This window comes from Sphaerodactylus townsendi, linkage group LG11 (genome assembly GCF_021028975.2).
Source record: "Sphaerodactylus townsendi isolate TG3544 linkage group LG11, MPM_Stown_v2.3, whole genome shotgun sequence".
NCBI lineage: Eukaryota > Metazoa > Chordata > Lepidosauria > Squamata > Sphaerodactylidae > Sphaerodactylus > Sphaerodactylus townsendi.
Window position 1 is genome coordinate 74,253,522 of NC_059435.1, and position 17,503 is coordinate 74,271,024.

Sequence of the window (17,503 nt, forward strand, 5' to 3'; positions counted from 1 at the left end):
TTGGACATCTCATGGTCTTATGGGTTGGATCCAACTAGCTTTTCTATTGGCAAAAAAGGGAAGGGGGAGTCCCTCTAACCACCAGAAAGGCAATGCTAGGAAATATGGGACCCTCATGGACAAAAATGGCGTGGACCAGAGACTATGATAAGGAGGGAAACCAGGTGAGAATAAATGAAAAGTTAGATGGCTCGAACCCAATATTCAGTTTCTGAATCCTACCTGTTAGCCTCCCAAATTCCCAATCTGTGTTCTGCCAACAAATAATTTTATTCAGCATGAACTAATAGTCCCAATAACACATCAATTTCCAGATGCTCGCTCCACCCATTCTGTGTTATGATGTCAGTGTGGGTGGGGCCATTTGAAATATTATACTATGATTTGAACGCTGTGTTTTAATATGCACCAGGACTAAACGTACGGTGTTTGTTTATTTATTTGCCTGTTGTTGTTCGTCTGCTGTGAACCGCCCTGAGCCCTCTGGGGGAGGGCAGTATATAAGTTTAATAATAAATAAAATAAATAAATATCCAGAGACTTGGCAGATTTGGGTAGGTAGCTTGTCCCTGTTATATCTGATCAAATAATGGTCTAATATATTTTTTTCAAACTCGTATCAACTAATGATAAATACATGAGCTTGAAATTCACTTAGGTAATTAAACTTTAATTTGCTGGAGTTGGCAGAGGTAGGACTCATCTTGCACATACTGGATAGAAGAGCTGAGAGACTATTTTGTCAGTAAAATGGGGTATTATTCCTTTATTTAGAAAACATGTGTCCTGCCTTTCTTCCTCTGAGGACTTAAGGCCGGCAGAGTGGAGCTAATGAGACCAATGAAGGAGATTTACTCGAAGGCACTTAAATTCATACTGTCTAGAAAAATTGTGGAGAAACTGTCGAGATGGAATCTGACTGTTGTGAGGGGAGTCAGAATTGGGAACAAAATCATGCCAAGTAATGGGATTCTGGATACTGTGAGAAGATTGGTTGTTTATTATTATTATTTAATTTTGTTTAATATCACAGCTGCCCGTTTTGGGGGGGTTGTTGGCCTTTCGTTACAATTCGAGCCTCACCCAGAGGCCTAAGACGTTGTAATGTATCAGCGTAGAATTTGTGAGGATCCCAGCAGAGCTGCCTTCTGAATCTGACAGATGTTGGTTTTGTCAATTTGAAGAAGTTTCAAGTGCCGCTGAATAGTTTTCGGGATGGTGCCCACGGTGCCAATTACCACTGGGACTACCTCAGCCGGTTTGTGCCACAGTCGCTGAATCTCGATTTTCAAATCATGATATTTAGCGACCGTCTCACGTTTTTTTCAACGACTCTGCTGTCACCAGGCATTGCTATGTTGACGATGGTCGCTTTCTCGTCTTCGATCACTGTGACATGAAAGCGACCGTCATCAACATTAGTTCTTTGATCGTGTGTCCCTTCATTGCAGGGAGTTGGACTTGATGGCCCTTGGGGTCTCTTTCAACTCTGATTCTATGACAGCAGAGTCATTAAAAAAGAACATGGGAAAGTCACTACATTAGTGTCCTTGTTGCTGTTATCGTCATCTGAAGTCGGGTACGGCGACGCAATGAAGAGACGAGACGCAGCGATGTCATCCGGTGGAGAGAAGCCAGCGGCGGGCTAGCGCAGTCCGTGGATCTGGCTAATTTGCCATACCGTGGTCCCTGGCACCTTTTATTAGGGTTAGGGGAAGGCGGGAGAGAGGGAGAAGGTTGCGCAATTCATAGCCTGCGGGGGCAGTGTACGTGCAGGAAGAAACGTCTCCGCCTGGGTCAATTTCACATCTGGGGGTCTTGTGACCCATGACTCAGGCATCTGGTGACCTGTGAGTCAGGGGGATCTCGAGATGGGTGTGCGTGTGCGCCCAGAAGGGGACAGATGGCGCAGGCATTCCTGTTCACTTTCTGAGACTCTGCTGGGTTCGCGGGCTCACCCCTACAGATATCCTTATTATTTATGACATTTGGTCAAAAAAGTTTTGTGTTTGAATTCAAGTGACTTTCCTCTCCTCTGGCGATAGCTTTTCCTTATCACCAACAAACTGGTGAATGAAATATAAAATGCGGCATCTTCCTAGAAGAGCCCGTTTCCTTAATTGCCAGTCGCCAAAAGTCAAGGCAGCATTTTTGCTAGCCGGCTCGAGGAATTTTTCTTTTCCGTGAAGAACAGCAGACAGGAGGTGGGGAAACACGGAAGCTGAGCGGTTCACGTACCTTTTGCACAGCCAGCGTGGAGGGGGTGTACGTTGTTCTTGCTTACTAGAGTGGGCCTGGAATTCCAGTTCCTCTACCGCAGTGGTGGCGAACCTATGGCACGGGTGCCAAAGGTGGCACTCAGAGCCCTCTCTGTGGGCACGCACACACAGAGTTCATCATGTGGGGGTGGAAAATCACCCACCCACCCACCCACACACACACACACACACTCATCTAGGCTGGCCTGGGCCACTGAGCATGATGTGTGCGCACCGCAGTGAGAAGGACTTGGCTAGCTGGCCTGGTGCCTGTGCTCCGGGTGGCTGCTGCCCGAGCAGAAGAGGCAGAGATGCTAGAGAGGCACAGAGCAGTGCGCGCGGGACTTGCTGGTGGCTAGAGCAGGCTGGTCCCTGCTCGAACAGGTGGGGCGGAGGAAGAGCGAGCCAACCGGTTTTTTCTAAACGAAAACCTCAGCATTCAGGTTAAATTGCCGGGTTGGCACTTTGCGATAAATCTGAGATTTATTTTGATCTGAGATTGCCAATGCCTTAACAGACCAGGGGTGCTCGGGAACAACAGCCACAGAAGGCCGTTGCTTTCACATCCTGCCTGTGAGCTCCCAAAGGCACCTGGTGGGCCACTGCGAGTAGCAGAGAGCTGGACTAGACGGCTTGTTCTTATGTTCTTATGTTCTTAAATAAGTGGGGTTTGGGTTGCAATTTGGGCACTCGGTCTCAAAAAGATTCGCCATCACTGCCCTACCATAACACTGGAAAGCGAAAGCTAAGGTCTGTTTGAATTCAAGATCCTTTCCTCTTCGCCAGTCAAGAATCCGGAAGCGAGGACAAATTTGGTCCACATCCTAATCCAAATTCTGCAAGACACTGATACTCTCAAAGAGTTTTGCCTCCACGAGCGAGAAGCGGTGTTCCCTGACTGGAAATATTTTGAGGGCCTTTTAATGAGGCTTCCTTCACGGACCAGGAGAGGGGTATAGACAAGATCTCTCCATGACATGTGCTTTCATCGACACGTTCAAAGGGCAGGCCTTCTCCAAGAATGTCGAACATGAGCCCCTTCACGGTTTTTCTTTTAATCGTTTTAAGGCTCAAGGCACAAACATTAAGCCCCAGTGATATCCTGTGGTAAACTTCACCCCTCCGTCTCACATAGACAAGCCTTTATTGGCATACCAAATTACAATAAAACAGTTGTCCATAAAAGACAGATAAATGCAACAAACATTCAGAGTCTTATCAATGGTGTAGTGCAAATGAACTCATCAAAAGTGGCATTCCCACACACCTCTCCACAGACCAGACTGAAGACCCACCAACAGAGCCCAGGCCCCACAACAACATACAGTATCAACACTCCACTATAAAACACAGAGTTTGTTGGGGCGGCGCCAAGCACAGAACAAGGGATAGGGGACAAGGAAATGGGCGAACAATTGATTTGACTCCAATAGGTTGCCACAGCCTTCAATTGTCGCACCGTCTGGCAATCGATAACAAAACTACGACATCTCTCTATGAATCACCCCCAGGTTATTTAAGAACATAAGAACATAAGAACTAGCCTGCTGGATCAGACCAGAGTCCATTTAGTCCAGCACTCTGCTACTCGCAGTGGCCCACCAGGTGCCTTTGGGAGCTCACCTGCAGGAGGTGAAAGCAATGGCCTTCTGCTGCTGCTGCTCTTGAGCACCTGGTCTGCTAAGGCATTTGCATTCTGAGATCAAGGCAGATCAAGATTGGTAGCCATAGATTGACTTCTCCTCCATAAATCTGTCCAAACCCTTTTTAAAGCTATCCAGGTGAGTGGCCATCACCACCTCCTGTGGCAGCATATTCCAAACACCCATCACACATTGCGTGAAGAAGTGTTTCCTTTTATTAGTCCTAATTCTTCCCCCCAGCATTTTCAATGAATGCCCCCTGGTTCTAGTATTGTGAAAAAGAGAGAAACATTTCTCTCTGTCAACATTTTCTACCCCATGCATCATTTTATAGACTTCAATCATATCCCCCCTCAGACGTCTGACTTTGGATGACCATTTGACTTTGGATGACCATGAACCCACAGGTTACTGGCAGAGGTAGGCACTGTATACCAGTAGCAAATAGTTGATGTAACCAACATTGTTGTTGTTATGATGATAGCAATCTAACGCTTAGTATCCACCTCTCTGTCTCCTCTGACCTTCTTCCGACAAACCGAAAAGGCTCTTTTCCTGTTCCCAGTGTCGACACTACGCCTAGCTGTGCTCTGTGGGTTTGACATCATCATACTTGGGATGTACCAACGCAAAGTCCCATGCAGACTGATGTCAGGCCTAAGATGGCTCCCGTCCTGTCTTGCTTTGTCTTGTCCCTCACAGAGTGGTGTTTTACCTTCGTAGCCTTTTAATTACAGCGACCCGGGAAAACATATGTTACGGTCTGGGTGGCCAGTTTGGAGAATGTCATCTTATCAGCCCATTCAGATGACCATTTGACCTCACGCCCTACTACACTTCCACAAAGTGACGTAGAACCTTCATCGATTGTCAGGATGAGAACCAATGATCAGGCTGTCTGTGGATCAGAAAGCTCCCGTGGGTAGTAAGGTATAGGCGTGAGGAGACATTTTAAAATCCTTTTCCTGTTTTCTGTCCCTCCACAGGCAAATTTTGTTATCTTCATTTGCATTATCCGAATACTTGTGCAGAAACTTCACTCTCCAGACGTTGGCCGAAATGAAACAAGCCAGTATTCGTAAGTTTGGGATCCTGATTTTATATCTATATATCTATATATATCTATATATCTATATCTATAGATATAGGTATAGATATATAGCTATAGCTATATATATATCTATATCTATATATCTGTATATCTATCTATCTATCTATCTATCTATCTATCTATCTATCTATCTATCTATCTATCTATATCTATCTATCCATCTATCTATAGATATATAGATATACACACAAACACACACACATCGATGTCATCATCGATGTCATCATCAATGTGGGTTGGGCCAAGGAAGCCCGAGGGCAGACCTCCCAAGCCTCATTCCCCCCCCCCCCCCGTCCCGGCTCCCGGCCAGCAGCTGGAGAGAGCAGAAGCAACTGAAAGTCTCTGCCCTCAGCTCCTTTGCTTTTATAAGCACGGGGGGGGGGGCTTGGGGGGGGGGCTAAATCCGGTTACTAAAATTGGATCTAATTGCCTTGTCAAAAAAGGCAGATCTGTGTCCATCACACCTGCAAGTGAAGAGTGCTCAGAATTCATTAGGAGGGCGTAAAATTGGGGAATTGGGAAGCCAGCCAAGAATGTCTCAGTCAAGATACCATTTGCAGCACTCAGACAACCTGCTCCAAAAGTTGAATTCTATGATTGCGTGCCATTTGGGACCAGAGCTTCCTTTCTGGAGGCTACGGCAGGTGGATTCTAATCTGGAGAACCGGGTTTGATTCCCCACTCCTCCACCTGAGTGGCAGAGGCTTATCTGGTCAACCAGACGGGTTTCCGCGCTCCTACATTCCTGCTGGGTGACCTTGGGCTAGTCGCAGTCCTCTCTGAACTCTGTCAGTCCCACCTACCTCACAAGGTGTCTGTTGTGGGGAGAGGAAAGGAAAGAAGCTTGTAGGCCACTTTGAGTTACAGGAGAGAAATGTGGGGTATAAATCCAAACTCTTCTCTTCTCTAAAAAATGAGATGATGAAGAAGAAAACTTTATCTCGGCAATCCATCTAGTCCCGCATCCCGTCTCATGCCGTGGCCAGCCGGTTGCTCTGGAAGTCCACCACAGAGAACAGAGTCCAAGGTCTCCCCTTGATAAAAAAACGTCACGACAGCCCTGCTAGGTCTGACCAGAGAGTGGACGTCTTGGCCCCAAGTCACCCAGCAGAGCTTTGTGGCTGAGCAGAGACTGCAGCTCTCACTCTGCGAGCAGCTGTGGCCGAGATGCAGGCGGCCGGGGCGTTTGGTGTCATTGTTCCCAGCCCAGGATGTCAGATTTTCGGGACTTCTGATTAAATCAGCATATGGAAAGATGTCCCCAATCAGGATGGTGGGGTGGCGGAATCGAATGCCGCTTTCTCCGAGCGTAAGCGGAACCCTCTGAGCTCGTTAGGGGCCTCTGCCTGTACGGCCAGAGGCAACATTAGCTATTCATTAGCTGTGGGGCCTGGTGCCGCCGCGTTCTAGATTTACAAGGAAATCAGGGCTGGCGGAAGAGGAGGCAGAGACTTTAATTATCCTGTGAAACAATGGATGATTCAGCCGAAGTGGGAGCAGCTCAGGGTGGAACAAGACCTCACCTCAGCAAGGGGACGTTTCCAAACCTACGTTTGCTGAGATAGCTGGACTAAGGCTGTAGGAGCAGCAGTGGCGTAGTGGTCAAGAGCAGGTGGACTCTAATCTGGAGGAACCGGGTTTGATTCCCCACTCCTCCGCCTGAGTGGTGGAGGCTTATCTGGGGAATGCAGATTAGCCTGTGCACTCCAACCCATGCTAGCTGGGTGACCTTGGGCTAGTCACAGTTCTTCTGAGCTCTCTCAGCCACACCTACCTCACAGGGTGTTTGTTGTGAGCGGGGAAGGGAGAGAGGTGTGTAAGCCCCTTTGAGTCTCCTTACAGGAGAGAAAGAGGGATATAAATCCAACTCTTCTTCTTCTTTTCTTCTCTTTCTTCTTCTCCTCCTCCTCCTTCTCCTCCTCCTCCTCCTCCTCCTCCTCTGTAGGAGGCTGTAGGAGCAGCAGTGGCATAGGAGGTTAAGAGCTCGTGTATCTAATCTGGAGGAACTGGGTTTGATTCCCAGCTCTGCCGCCTGAGCTGTGGAGGCTTATCTGGGGAATTCAGATTAGCCTGAACACTCCCACACACGCCACCTGGGTGACCTTGGGCTAGTCACAGCTTCTTGGAGCTCTCTCAGCCCCACCCACCTCACAGGGTGTTTGTTGTGAGGGTGGAAGGGCAAGGAGATTGTAAGCCCCTTTGAGTCTCCTGCAGGAGAGAAAGGGGGGGATATAAATCCAAACTCCTCTTCTTCTCTTCCTCTTCCTCCTCCTTCTCCCTCTTCTTCTTCTTCTTCTTCTTGGTTTGATGGAAGGATTTGGGCAAAATCATGTGCCCAATGGGAGATATTTTCCCCAGTCACTATTTTACCTTGACTGGGCTTATTTCCAGTGTTGATGGTGTGTCGGGGGGGGGGTTATTTCCTGGAGTGGGGCTGACATTAGTTGGCTTCCACAGGTGTTCCAGTTTAGGAACGCGGCCCCTGGACCTGCTGTCTTATACTACACAGAAGTGCAGCATAAGCCCTTTCATCCGGGGGGGGGGGCAATTTGGGCGGTCCGATCCCCCTTTGGAGGAGGCATGGAGCTGCCTTTGCTATGCCACCTCCGACTGCCTCTGAGCTTCAACCCCACATCTGGATCGCGCTCTTAAGAACCCACAGGAAGTCCACAGAGTATCGGCCTTGCCTGTGTGCACAGAGCATTTCCCCTGGAGAAAGCAATCGATGCACGTTTTTGCACGAGTTCCAACACATGTTAATGAGCGGCGCTGCCTGTGGCTCAGATGCGTATAAGAGCAGGCATTAGAATTAGGAATGAACTGAATTCGGAAAGCCGACTGGTTCAGTCTGAATATCTAGCTTTTTATTTCGTTTCTCGCTTGTGGAGAAATTAAGAAGAAGAAGAAGAAGAAGAGTTTGGATTTATATCCCCCCTTTCTCTCCTGCAGGAGACTCAAAGGGGCTGACAATCTCCTTGCCCTTCCCCCCTCACAACAAACACCCTGTGAGGTGGGTGGGGCTGAGAGAGCTCCGTAGAGCTGTGACTAGCCCAAGGTCACCCAGCTGGCGTGTGTTGGAGTGCACAAGCTAATCTGGTTCCCCAGATATGCCTCCACAGCTCAAGTGGCAGAGCAGGGAATCAAACCCTGTTCTCCAGATTAGTGTGCCCGTGCTCTTAACCACTACACCGTGTTGGCACAAGGAGCGTGCACCATTTGGATTTCAGATCTAATAATCCTGGAAATTTTAGAAAACCCCAAAGCGCTAAATCCCCATATTGGCTGGTTGCGGTGGGTTTTCCGGACTGTGTGGCTGTGGTCTGGTGGGTCAGCCCTGAAAACCCACCACAACCAGTTGAATCCGGCCGTGAAGAAGAAGGAGGAGGAGGAGGAGGAGGAGGAGTTGTTTGGATTTATATCCCCCCCTTTCTCTCCTGCAGGAGACTCAAAGGGGCTTACAATCTTCTTTCCCTTCCCCCCCTCACAACACCCTGTGAGGTAGGTGGGGCTGAGAGAGCTCCACGATGCTGTGACTAGCCCAAGGTCACCCAGCTGGCGTGTGTGGGAATGAACAGGCTAATCTGAATTCCCCAGATAAGCCTCCACAGCTTATGAAGTTCCCAGTAATGAAGTTCCCAGTGATTCCTAGACCTACCCTTATGGCACCTTATTTATTTATTTATTTATTTATTAGATTTTTATACCGCCCTATCCCCAAGGGGGATACTACAGGCACTGTTAGGGGTTTTTTTCCCCATCTACCACTCTGTGTAACCATCCTCTGTCTTTCTGGTTGTCTATCACAGGAGACTGGCCAAATCCACCTTGCTCCTGATCCCTCTCTTTGGCATCCATTACGTCATCTTTGCCTTCTTCCCCGACACGGCCAAGAAGGAGATACGGGAGGTCAAGTTGGTCTTTGATCTTGTTCTGGGTTCTTTCCAGGTAAGCCTCTGTTTAAAAACCTCCAACGAAGGAGACTCCGCCACTCTCCAAGGCAGCGTATTCCCTGACTGTCAGGAAGTTCTCAGTTTTTAAGTGGAATCTCTTTCCTCATAGTTTGAATCCGTTACTTCTTGCAGCAGAAAACAAGCGTGCTTCCTCTTCAACCTGGCATCCCTTCATATATTTAAACATGGCTATCATGTCTCCCCTCTAACCCCCTCCTCTCCAGACAAACGTCCCCAGCTCCCTAAGTCTGTGTTAATATGTGTTAATATGTTTTTAAATAACCCTAACCCTAAACATCCCCAGCTCCCTAAGTCTCTCCTCGTAGGGCAAGAATTCCAGACCTTTTACCATTTTGGTCGCTCTCCTCTGGACCCATTCCAGCTTGTCAATATCCCTCTTGAATTGTGGTGCCCAGAACTGTACTCAGTATTCCAAGTGAGGTCTGACCAATGCAGAATAGAGAGGTACTATTACGTCCCTTGATCTAGGGCAGCAATGGCGACCCTTTTCGAGACCGAGTGCCCAAATTGCAACCCAAGCCCCACTGATTTATTGCAAAGTGCCAACACGGCAATTTAACCTGAATACTGAGGTTTTCATTTAGAAAAAACGGTTGGCTCCGAGGCGTGCGTTACTCAGGAGTAAGCTTGGTGGTAGTCGATGGCTTTGCTTTGAAGCAACCATGCAACTCTTCCAATGGGTGAGTCACGACCCTAGGAGGATTTACTCAGAAGCAAGCCCCATTGCCAGCAACTGAGCTTACTCCCAGGTAAAGGATCGTGCTTTAGTTCTTTGCATGAAAATCAGTGGGGTTTAACAGCGCTTAACAGGGTTACCTACACTACTTCCCCAAAACTAGGTCTTAGGTTTAATGCTAATAATCGAGCCCGGCGGCCCAGGCCATCCTAGATGTGGGGGGGGGGCACTCTGTTTGCGTGTGCCCACAGAGAGGGCTCTGAGTGCCACCTCTGGCACCCGTGCCATAGGTTCGCCATCACTGATCTAGGGCCTATGGCAAACTGTGTTGTGTCTGAATTTCAAAGGTGTCCACAGGCTCGAAAAGCTTTGGGATCCCTGATTTAGGAACGTGCTCCACTCTTTCTGTGGCAGCTGCCCCCTTGCAAGAGAACAAAGACAATGAAGCAAAAATCTTCCCATTCACTTCCTGTCTCTGCTTGTCTTCCGTTCCAGGGCTTTGTGGTGGCCATCCTCTACTGCTTCCTCAACGGAGAGGTGAGCTCAAGACGCTTATTTGCCGGGGCCACGTCGCTGCTGTCTAATTAAATGATTAGCTGATTTAATCATTTGCCTTTCTGTTGATTTGTCAGTGGATTCACTGATCAGCGTTAATTAAATTTGCATATCGCCAAAATCTCAGCGGAGATGTCTTTCTGAGTTTGATGAAGAAACCGGGAGATTTTACAGTGTTACAAACCAGTGTTAACCCTTAGTGATAAAGCTTGCTTGCAAATGGAGGTTTTTTCCTCTCTGGACACCCACTAACTGCGGAAGTTCTTTTGCGGGGCTGCCCAGTTTTTCGCAGCTGTGCAGTTCCCCAAACTTGCTTTCCAGAATGATCATCCCTAGAGTAGATTTGAAGGGCTCACGATCCCCGTTAGCGGGCTTTTGGCGGACTGGGTTTTTTTAAAAATCTGTAGCATATGTATATCTTCTTCTCTTTCCGATCAGAGACCTCAAGCAGCAATACACATCATCACAACACCCGCCTTGCGAGGTTAGGTTAGGCTGAGAAACTGTAACAGGCCCAAACATCACATAGCAGGCTTTTGAGGTTGAGAGAGATGTGAATCCCATCATCCCAGGTTGTATTCCCACATTCTAATCACTACACTAAACCAACCCTATAATGTATTGTCGAAGGCTTTCACGGCTGGATTCAACTGGTTGTGGTGGGTTTTCCGGGCCATGTGGCCGTGGTCTGGTAGATCTCAGGGGCGTAATGCCCATTGGGCAAGGTGGGCAGCTGCCCAGGGCACCACCTTGTGGGAGGCATCAAAATGCAGGGTTCGTTTTGGGGTATTTTTAGTGGTTTTCCATTTTTGGCCTGCAGGGGGTGCAGTTTTTAGGCTAGCAGCACCAATGTCCTGGTGCAAAAAAAATGTGGTCGTGGTGGAGTGACCCATGCGGGGGCGGGGGGGCATCCAACTCAGGTTTTGCCCAGGGCTACGGTTTGCCTCGTTACGCCCCTGGTAGATCTTGTTCCTAACGTTTCGCCTGCTGCATCTGTGGCTGGCACGTCTCAAGAGGTGTCATGAGGAATACCCACTGACGAGTTGCTTTTTCTGCTCCGTATAAACCTTCTGTTTTTCTCTCCCTGTTTTAGGTTCAAGCCGAACTCAAACGCAAATGGCGCCGATGGCACATGGAAAGGTTTCTGGGCTCCGACCTGAAATACCACCACCCGTCCTTGGGAAGCAACGGCACCAATTTCAGCACCCAGATCTCCATGCTGACCAAGTGCAGTCCAAAGACGCGGCGATGTTCTAGCTTCCAAGCTGATTTGTCACTGGTTTGAGACTGGACGAGACACAGCAAGTGGCAGACAAACACGATGGAAAGGGAGAAAGATCCGATCTCCCAAGACTTCGTTTACCCATGAAATGTTGTTGTTTTTTCAAAAAAAGAGACAACTTGCCCTTTGGCTCATCACACCAAGGGCAAAATACTGGAAAAAGCCACTTTTAAGTCCTGAATGTCTATGTGGATGGATTTTTTCTCATGCTCTTCCCAGATCTTTCACCGTAGGCGTCGAAACTGCATGGATTACAGACAAGGAGAAAACCGACTTTCTTTGCGAGGACCCGTGATACACTTTGTCAGAGACAATCTTTTAACAAACAGATTTTAAATATATATATGTATATGTGTGTGTGTGTGTGTGTATATGAGCCAGTGAAAAGAGGAGACTGACCTGATTCACAGTGGTTTTGCAGTGAATCTTTAGTTTGGAGATACACTGCTCATCGACCAAATCCCTGTTCTTCTCCTTAGATCCGTGGTGGCGAGCCTTTGGCACTCCAGATGTTATGGACTACAATTTCCATCATCCCCTGCCAGCATGGCCAATTGGCCATGCTGGCAGGGGCTGGTGGGAATTGTAGTCCATAACATCTGGAGTGCCAAAGGTTCGCCACCACTGCCTTAGATAAACTTCAGACCCAACGACTTGCTCCATTGTCCTTGTACTCTTAGAAGCTTTAACCGTGTCCCGAAGCACACATCATTAAATGTCCGGCTGGTTTTCTGACTTTATCAAGACTGGTGGAATAGGGCAGGGGGCCTCACCTATTTGAGCAGGCGGGCACCTTGGGATTTCTGATGGAGGGTGTTGGGCACAGCCACAAAATGGCCACCGTGAGAAGCGGAGCCACGCATGCGCAGGCACAGAACAAGAGCAAGGGGCAAGAGGGGGTATACTTTTTTAAAAATGTGCTGCGACAAAGGAATGAGACAATAAAACCAACCTTCGTGCAGCAGCCTCTAAAACAGGGGTCTTCAAACTATGGCCCTCCAGATGTTCATGGACTACAGCCCCTGCCAGCATGGCCAAGCGGTAGGGCTCATGGGAATTGTAGTCTATGAACATCTGGAGGGCCATAGTTTGAAGACCCCTGCTCTAAAACAACACTGTTTTAATCTGCATGGCCAATCAGGTCTTCAGTGGCCAATTGGAAACCCCGCCCTCTGGCATCTCCTCATGGCTCCACCCACCTTCTAAAAACTCTTGGTTGGCATCAGCAAAGATGGCAGCAGATACCATGGTGCCCACAGGAACGAGGTTCGGGACCCCTGGAGTAGAGCCTAGCTGAGGTAGCCAAGTGGGTCAGCTGCAGTTTGACAGGAAAACACACAACGGAATGAAATCCTAAAGAAAACCTGATGGGCCACCGGTCATCGTATGGGTGGCAGGATGCAGGATACACCTGGTCCCCCAAATGGAATCATTTAGAGAAAGCATTGTCGAAGGCTTTTCACGGCCGGAATCACTGGGGTGCTGTGTGGTTTCCGGGCTGTATGGCCGTGTTCTAGCAGCATTCTCTCCTGACGTTTCGCCTGCATCTGTGGCTGGCAGATCCTCTGAAGATCCTCTGAAGATGCCTCAGCCACAGATGCAGGCGAAACGTCAGGAGAGAATGCTGCTAGAACACGGCCAGACAGCCCGGAAACCACACAGCACCCCATTTAGAGAAAGGTTTTCAATTATATCTGTTGGTGCCACCCTTGTTTTTATGGATAATCCCCCCCTCCCCCCGAGAGGTACACAGATACTTCACTGCTTGCTCATGAAGAAGCATCTCATCACATTCTTCAGGCAGTTGGTGGAGAGTGGATTTGTAAGCGGGGCTGGCCCTGCCGAAGCCATCTTCTGGGGCTATTCCCTTACCAGCTGAAGAAGTTGCCCAGTCTGCTCTAGATGGCATTAGGGTAGTTCAGGTATCCACATACACACTTTGCCACAAAGAAGAAGAAGAAGATGTATTGTCGAAGGCTTTCGCGGCCGGAATCACTGGGGTGCTGTGTGGTTTCCGGGCTGTATGGCCGTGTTCTAGCAGCATTCTCTCCTGACGTTTCGCCTGCATCTGTGGCTGGCATCTTCCTCTGAAGATGATCCTCTGAAGATGCCAGCCACAGATGCAGGTGAAACGTCAGGAGAGAATGCTGCTAGAACACGGCCATACAGCCCGGAAACCACACAGCACCCAAGAAGAAGAAGAGTTGGGATTTATTATTATTTATTAAATTTCATATACAATAAGCCACAGGCAAACAACAATAAAACACAGAGTATAAATATAAAATATATTATAAGATTTAAAAAGTTAAAACAATAGCAGCATCCCACAAATATTGGTGGCGCCCGATCCCATGCCCCATCTTTCTCTCCTGTGAGGAGACTCCAGGTGGCTTACAAGCTCCTTTCCCTTCCTCTTCCCACAGCAGACACCTGGTGAGATGGATGGGGCTGAGAGTGTTCTGAAGAACTGTGACTGGCCCAAGGTCACCCAGCAGGAATTAGGAGTGCAGAAATGCATCTGGTTCGCCAGATATGCCTCTGCCACTCAGGTGGAGGAGTAGGGAATCAAATCCTGGTTCCCCAGATTAAAATGCACCTGCTCTTCACCCACTATATCAGTGGTGGCGAACCTTTGGCACTCCAGATGTTATGGACTACAATTCCCATCAGCCCCTGCCAGCATGGCCAATTGGCCATGTTGGAAGGGGCTGGTGGGAATTGTAGTCCATAACATCTGGAGTGCCAAAGGTTCGCCACCACGGCGCTATATCATGCTGGCTCCCCCAAACTGAATCTCATGGACTGTGTGTCCAGAGGTCCGTTGCCATAGACTTGGCAGATAATGTAGCTATGATGATTCTGAAAACCAAGTAAGGGGAATTAGATGAGGCGGGAGCATTGTGGATGAAATTTGCTCTCCAGCGTTACAAACCACCCAGCTTGTGGGAGTGTGTTTTTCCACCAGGCTAAAAAGGAAGAAAACCCAACGGTACAAAGTTGAACCTGCCCTTGACTGTCTTCGCTTGATACCCTCTGCAATTCCATTTCACTTATGTGTAAATATTCCGGGAGCAGCCATTTTGAAAGCAGAGTTGACCGGCCCATTGAGTGGCCGCTTAACGTTGATTCTTTACTCAGCGTGACGATGTTCACCACCTGTTCTTGGCTGTCTTCATGGCCCACACAGACTTGGAGCTTGTGCTGTTTCGACTGACTTTTGACCTTACGTTATTTATTTCGACATACTTCGAACTGTACATAGGTGGCCAACCGTTTCCTCACCCTGTGACGGGTTCATCTCAGAAGAATTTTTTTTAAATTTCAAAATGGCGGCAGGGGAGCGAAGAATCCCTCTTTGTGGCTACCACTGTTGAAAGCAAATAATAAACTGGTATGAACAGAAATGTGTTTGGTCTCTTCTTTTAGGGAAACTAAAAGAATCCCTAACCCTAACCCGTGCTCTCTTCTGAACGGGCTTTTGATGGTACCAGTACTGCAAAAGGTTTATTATTATTATTATTATTTTATTAGATTTTTATACCGCCCCATCCCCAAAGGGCTCTGGGCGGTGTACAACATTTAAAATACAATATAGTTAAATAAACATTTAAAAGCAGCAATAAAATTTCCCAATGCGTTTACCAAATATATAACTCAAGGCTTAAATTTAAATTCAAGATATAAGGTGGCGTCCAGTGTTCCAATAATATGCAAATCCCTCCCTCCCCACGCAAAGGAGGCGCTTAGCTCATTAGGTGATTAAGCGGCCCAGATGTTAAGGCCGGGCGAAGGGGCGATTATTAAGCTGCAGGTTCCTTCCAAAGGCCCCGCGAACTTGGCTCATTCTTTACAGGCCCCATGGAACTTCCATCCGCATTATAGGGCCCACAGGACAGTTGGAGGAAGAAGCTGCTCCAATTGCGTCGGCCAGGTCGGTGAAGGTCCTGGCCCATGTGAGAGCCAGCCGCATGCGCCGAGGGCCAGGGATCACTTCCTCAGTAAATTGGGCTCCGCCCGATCGGAGAGTCGCATAGGGACGTGATGGGGTGATGCGGTCTCTTCACATTACTGATATTGGCCCCAGGCTGCTTAATGGCCTTAAAGGTCAACACCAACATCTTTGAAGATGATCCGAACTTCTACTGGGAAATAGCCAATGCAGCTGCCGTGAAAGCAGCAGGCTGGATAATGGTGTTCTCGAAAAGGCGCTGCTCATGTAAGCAGACGGTGCTGCTGCATGGTGAAGCCAGTTTTAACGCCCGGATCAAACGCTAAGGGAAGCGTCTGTGAGAGCGAAGCTACAATAGTCTAGTCTGGAGATGACCGCTGCATGGATCATGAGAGGCTAGATCTGTTCTGGAGAGGAAGAGGGCCAGCCTGGGCCTGACGAAGCTGTGAAAAAAGGCGTTCTGGTTGTATGGAGCCACCTGGGTCTCCATTGAAAGAGACAAATCCAGGTGGATCCCCAGGCTGCAGACGGAGGGGGTCGGCGCCACGTGACAACCCTCCCACACCGCCGCTGGAATGTCCTCCCCTCAATGCTTCCAGGCCAGAGGATCTCCATCTCGATGGATTCAGTTTTAACCTGCTCTGTCGCGAAGCCAACCAGCAACCGCCTCCAGAAGCAGTGCTGTAGAGCCGCAGGGGTGGTGGCTGCTCCCCCCTCCATCAACAGAATGAGCTGTGTGTCATCAGCGTACTGATGGCAAATCAGATAATTTAGATAATAAATGTGTGCTAGGAACTGAACGGAGCATAGTTTCAAGATCTCTGCCCAATGAGCATACAATATGGCCAGGCCAAAGTCCCCACTGAATAAGAACTGGATGGTATATATATGTAAAGATAATTAACTGGATGCTGGAAAATGTCTGTTCTTGCTGTACAGAATATAGGGATTGTAATTCTGGCCCTCCTTATACTGTAGGAATTACTGAGAACCAAACCAGATTTGCTGAATGAAGCCCCCCAACTTTTTAAATCAGTTATCAGGTGGTGGAAGGGGAACCAGTGTTGGCATGCGATAAGGTTACAGACCTCCTTGATTTAGGAGCAGCAGTGGCGTAGTGGTTAAGAGCAGGTGCACTCTAATCGGGAGAACTGCGTTTGATTCCCCGCTCTGCCGCTCGAGCTGTGGAGGCTTATCTGGGGAACTAGATTAGCCTGTGCACTCCAAGACACACCAGCTGGGTGACCTTGGGCTAGTCACAGCTTTTTGGAGCTCTCTCTGCCCCACCCACCTCACAGGGTGTTCGTTGTGGGTGGGGGAAGAAAAGGAGATTGTAAGCCCCTTCGAGTTTATTTACAGGAGAGAAAGGAGGGGATATAAATCCAAACTCTTCTTCTTCTTCCATAACGGCTTGTAAATTTCTCAGAAATTTCATCGCCTGATTTTTAAAAATGGAGAAATGACTGCTTTTCAAGGTGGACTCTATGTCATTATAACCGACTAAGGTAACTCCCTGAATTCTACGTTTCCCAGGCTTCACTCCCAAAATCTCCAGGAATTTCTCCCCAAAGAGGAAGAGAGTTTAATGTATTGTCGAAGGCTTTCACAGCCGGAATCAGCTCAAAAGCTGTGGTTTCCGGTCTGTATGGTTTGTTCTAGTTAAGTACTTTCCTGACGCTTACGCCTGCATCTGTGGCTGGCATCTTCAGAGGATCTCAGATCTTCAGAGGATCCTCAGATCCTCTGAAGATGCCTCAGCCACAGATGCAGGCGAAACGTCAGGAGAGAATGCTGCTAGAACACGGCCATACAGACCGGAAACCACACAGCACCCCAGGAAGAGGGTTTGTTTTTATACCCTGTTTTTCTCTGCCTTTCAGGAGTCTCGGTGCAGCTGACAAACTCCTTTCTCTTCCTCTCCCCACAACCGGCATCTTGTGAGGCAGGCGGGGCTGAGAGAGTTCTGAGAGAACTGTGGCTGGCCCAAGGTCACCCAGCAGGTTTCATGTGTGGGAGCGGGATAATAAATCTGGTTTCGCCAGATCAGAGCCCATG

At 48.5% G+C, this 17,503-nt stretch overlaps 1 protein-coding gene across 1 annotated transcript in view; it reads left to right on the forward strand.

The window, feature by feature from the left end:
- The window catches only part of LOC125441060 (vasoactive intestinal polypeptide receptor-like), a 44,400-nt gene extending 32,432 nt beyond the window's left edge, over positions 1-11,968 (forward strand). The window contains exons 8-11 of the mRNA XM_048511357.1: positions 4,888-4,979; positions 8,819-8,957; positions 10,155-10,196; positions 11,308-11,968. Of these exons, the coding sequence (XP_048367314.1) occupies positions 4,888-4,979; positions 8,819-8,957; positions 10,155-10,196; positions 11,308-11,499 (465 nt within the window). The 3' untranslated portion in view covers positions 11,500-11,968. The remainder of the gene's footprint in view (positions 1-4,887; positions 4,980-8,818; positions 8,958-10,154; positions 10,197-11,307) is intronic.
- Positions 11,969-17,503: the final 5,535 nt, after the last annotated feature.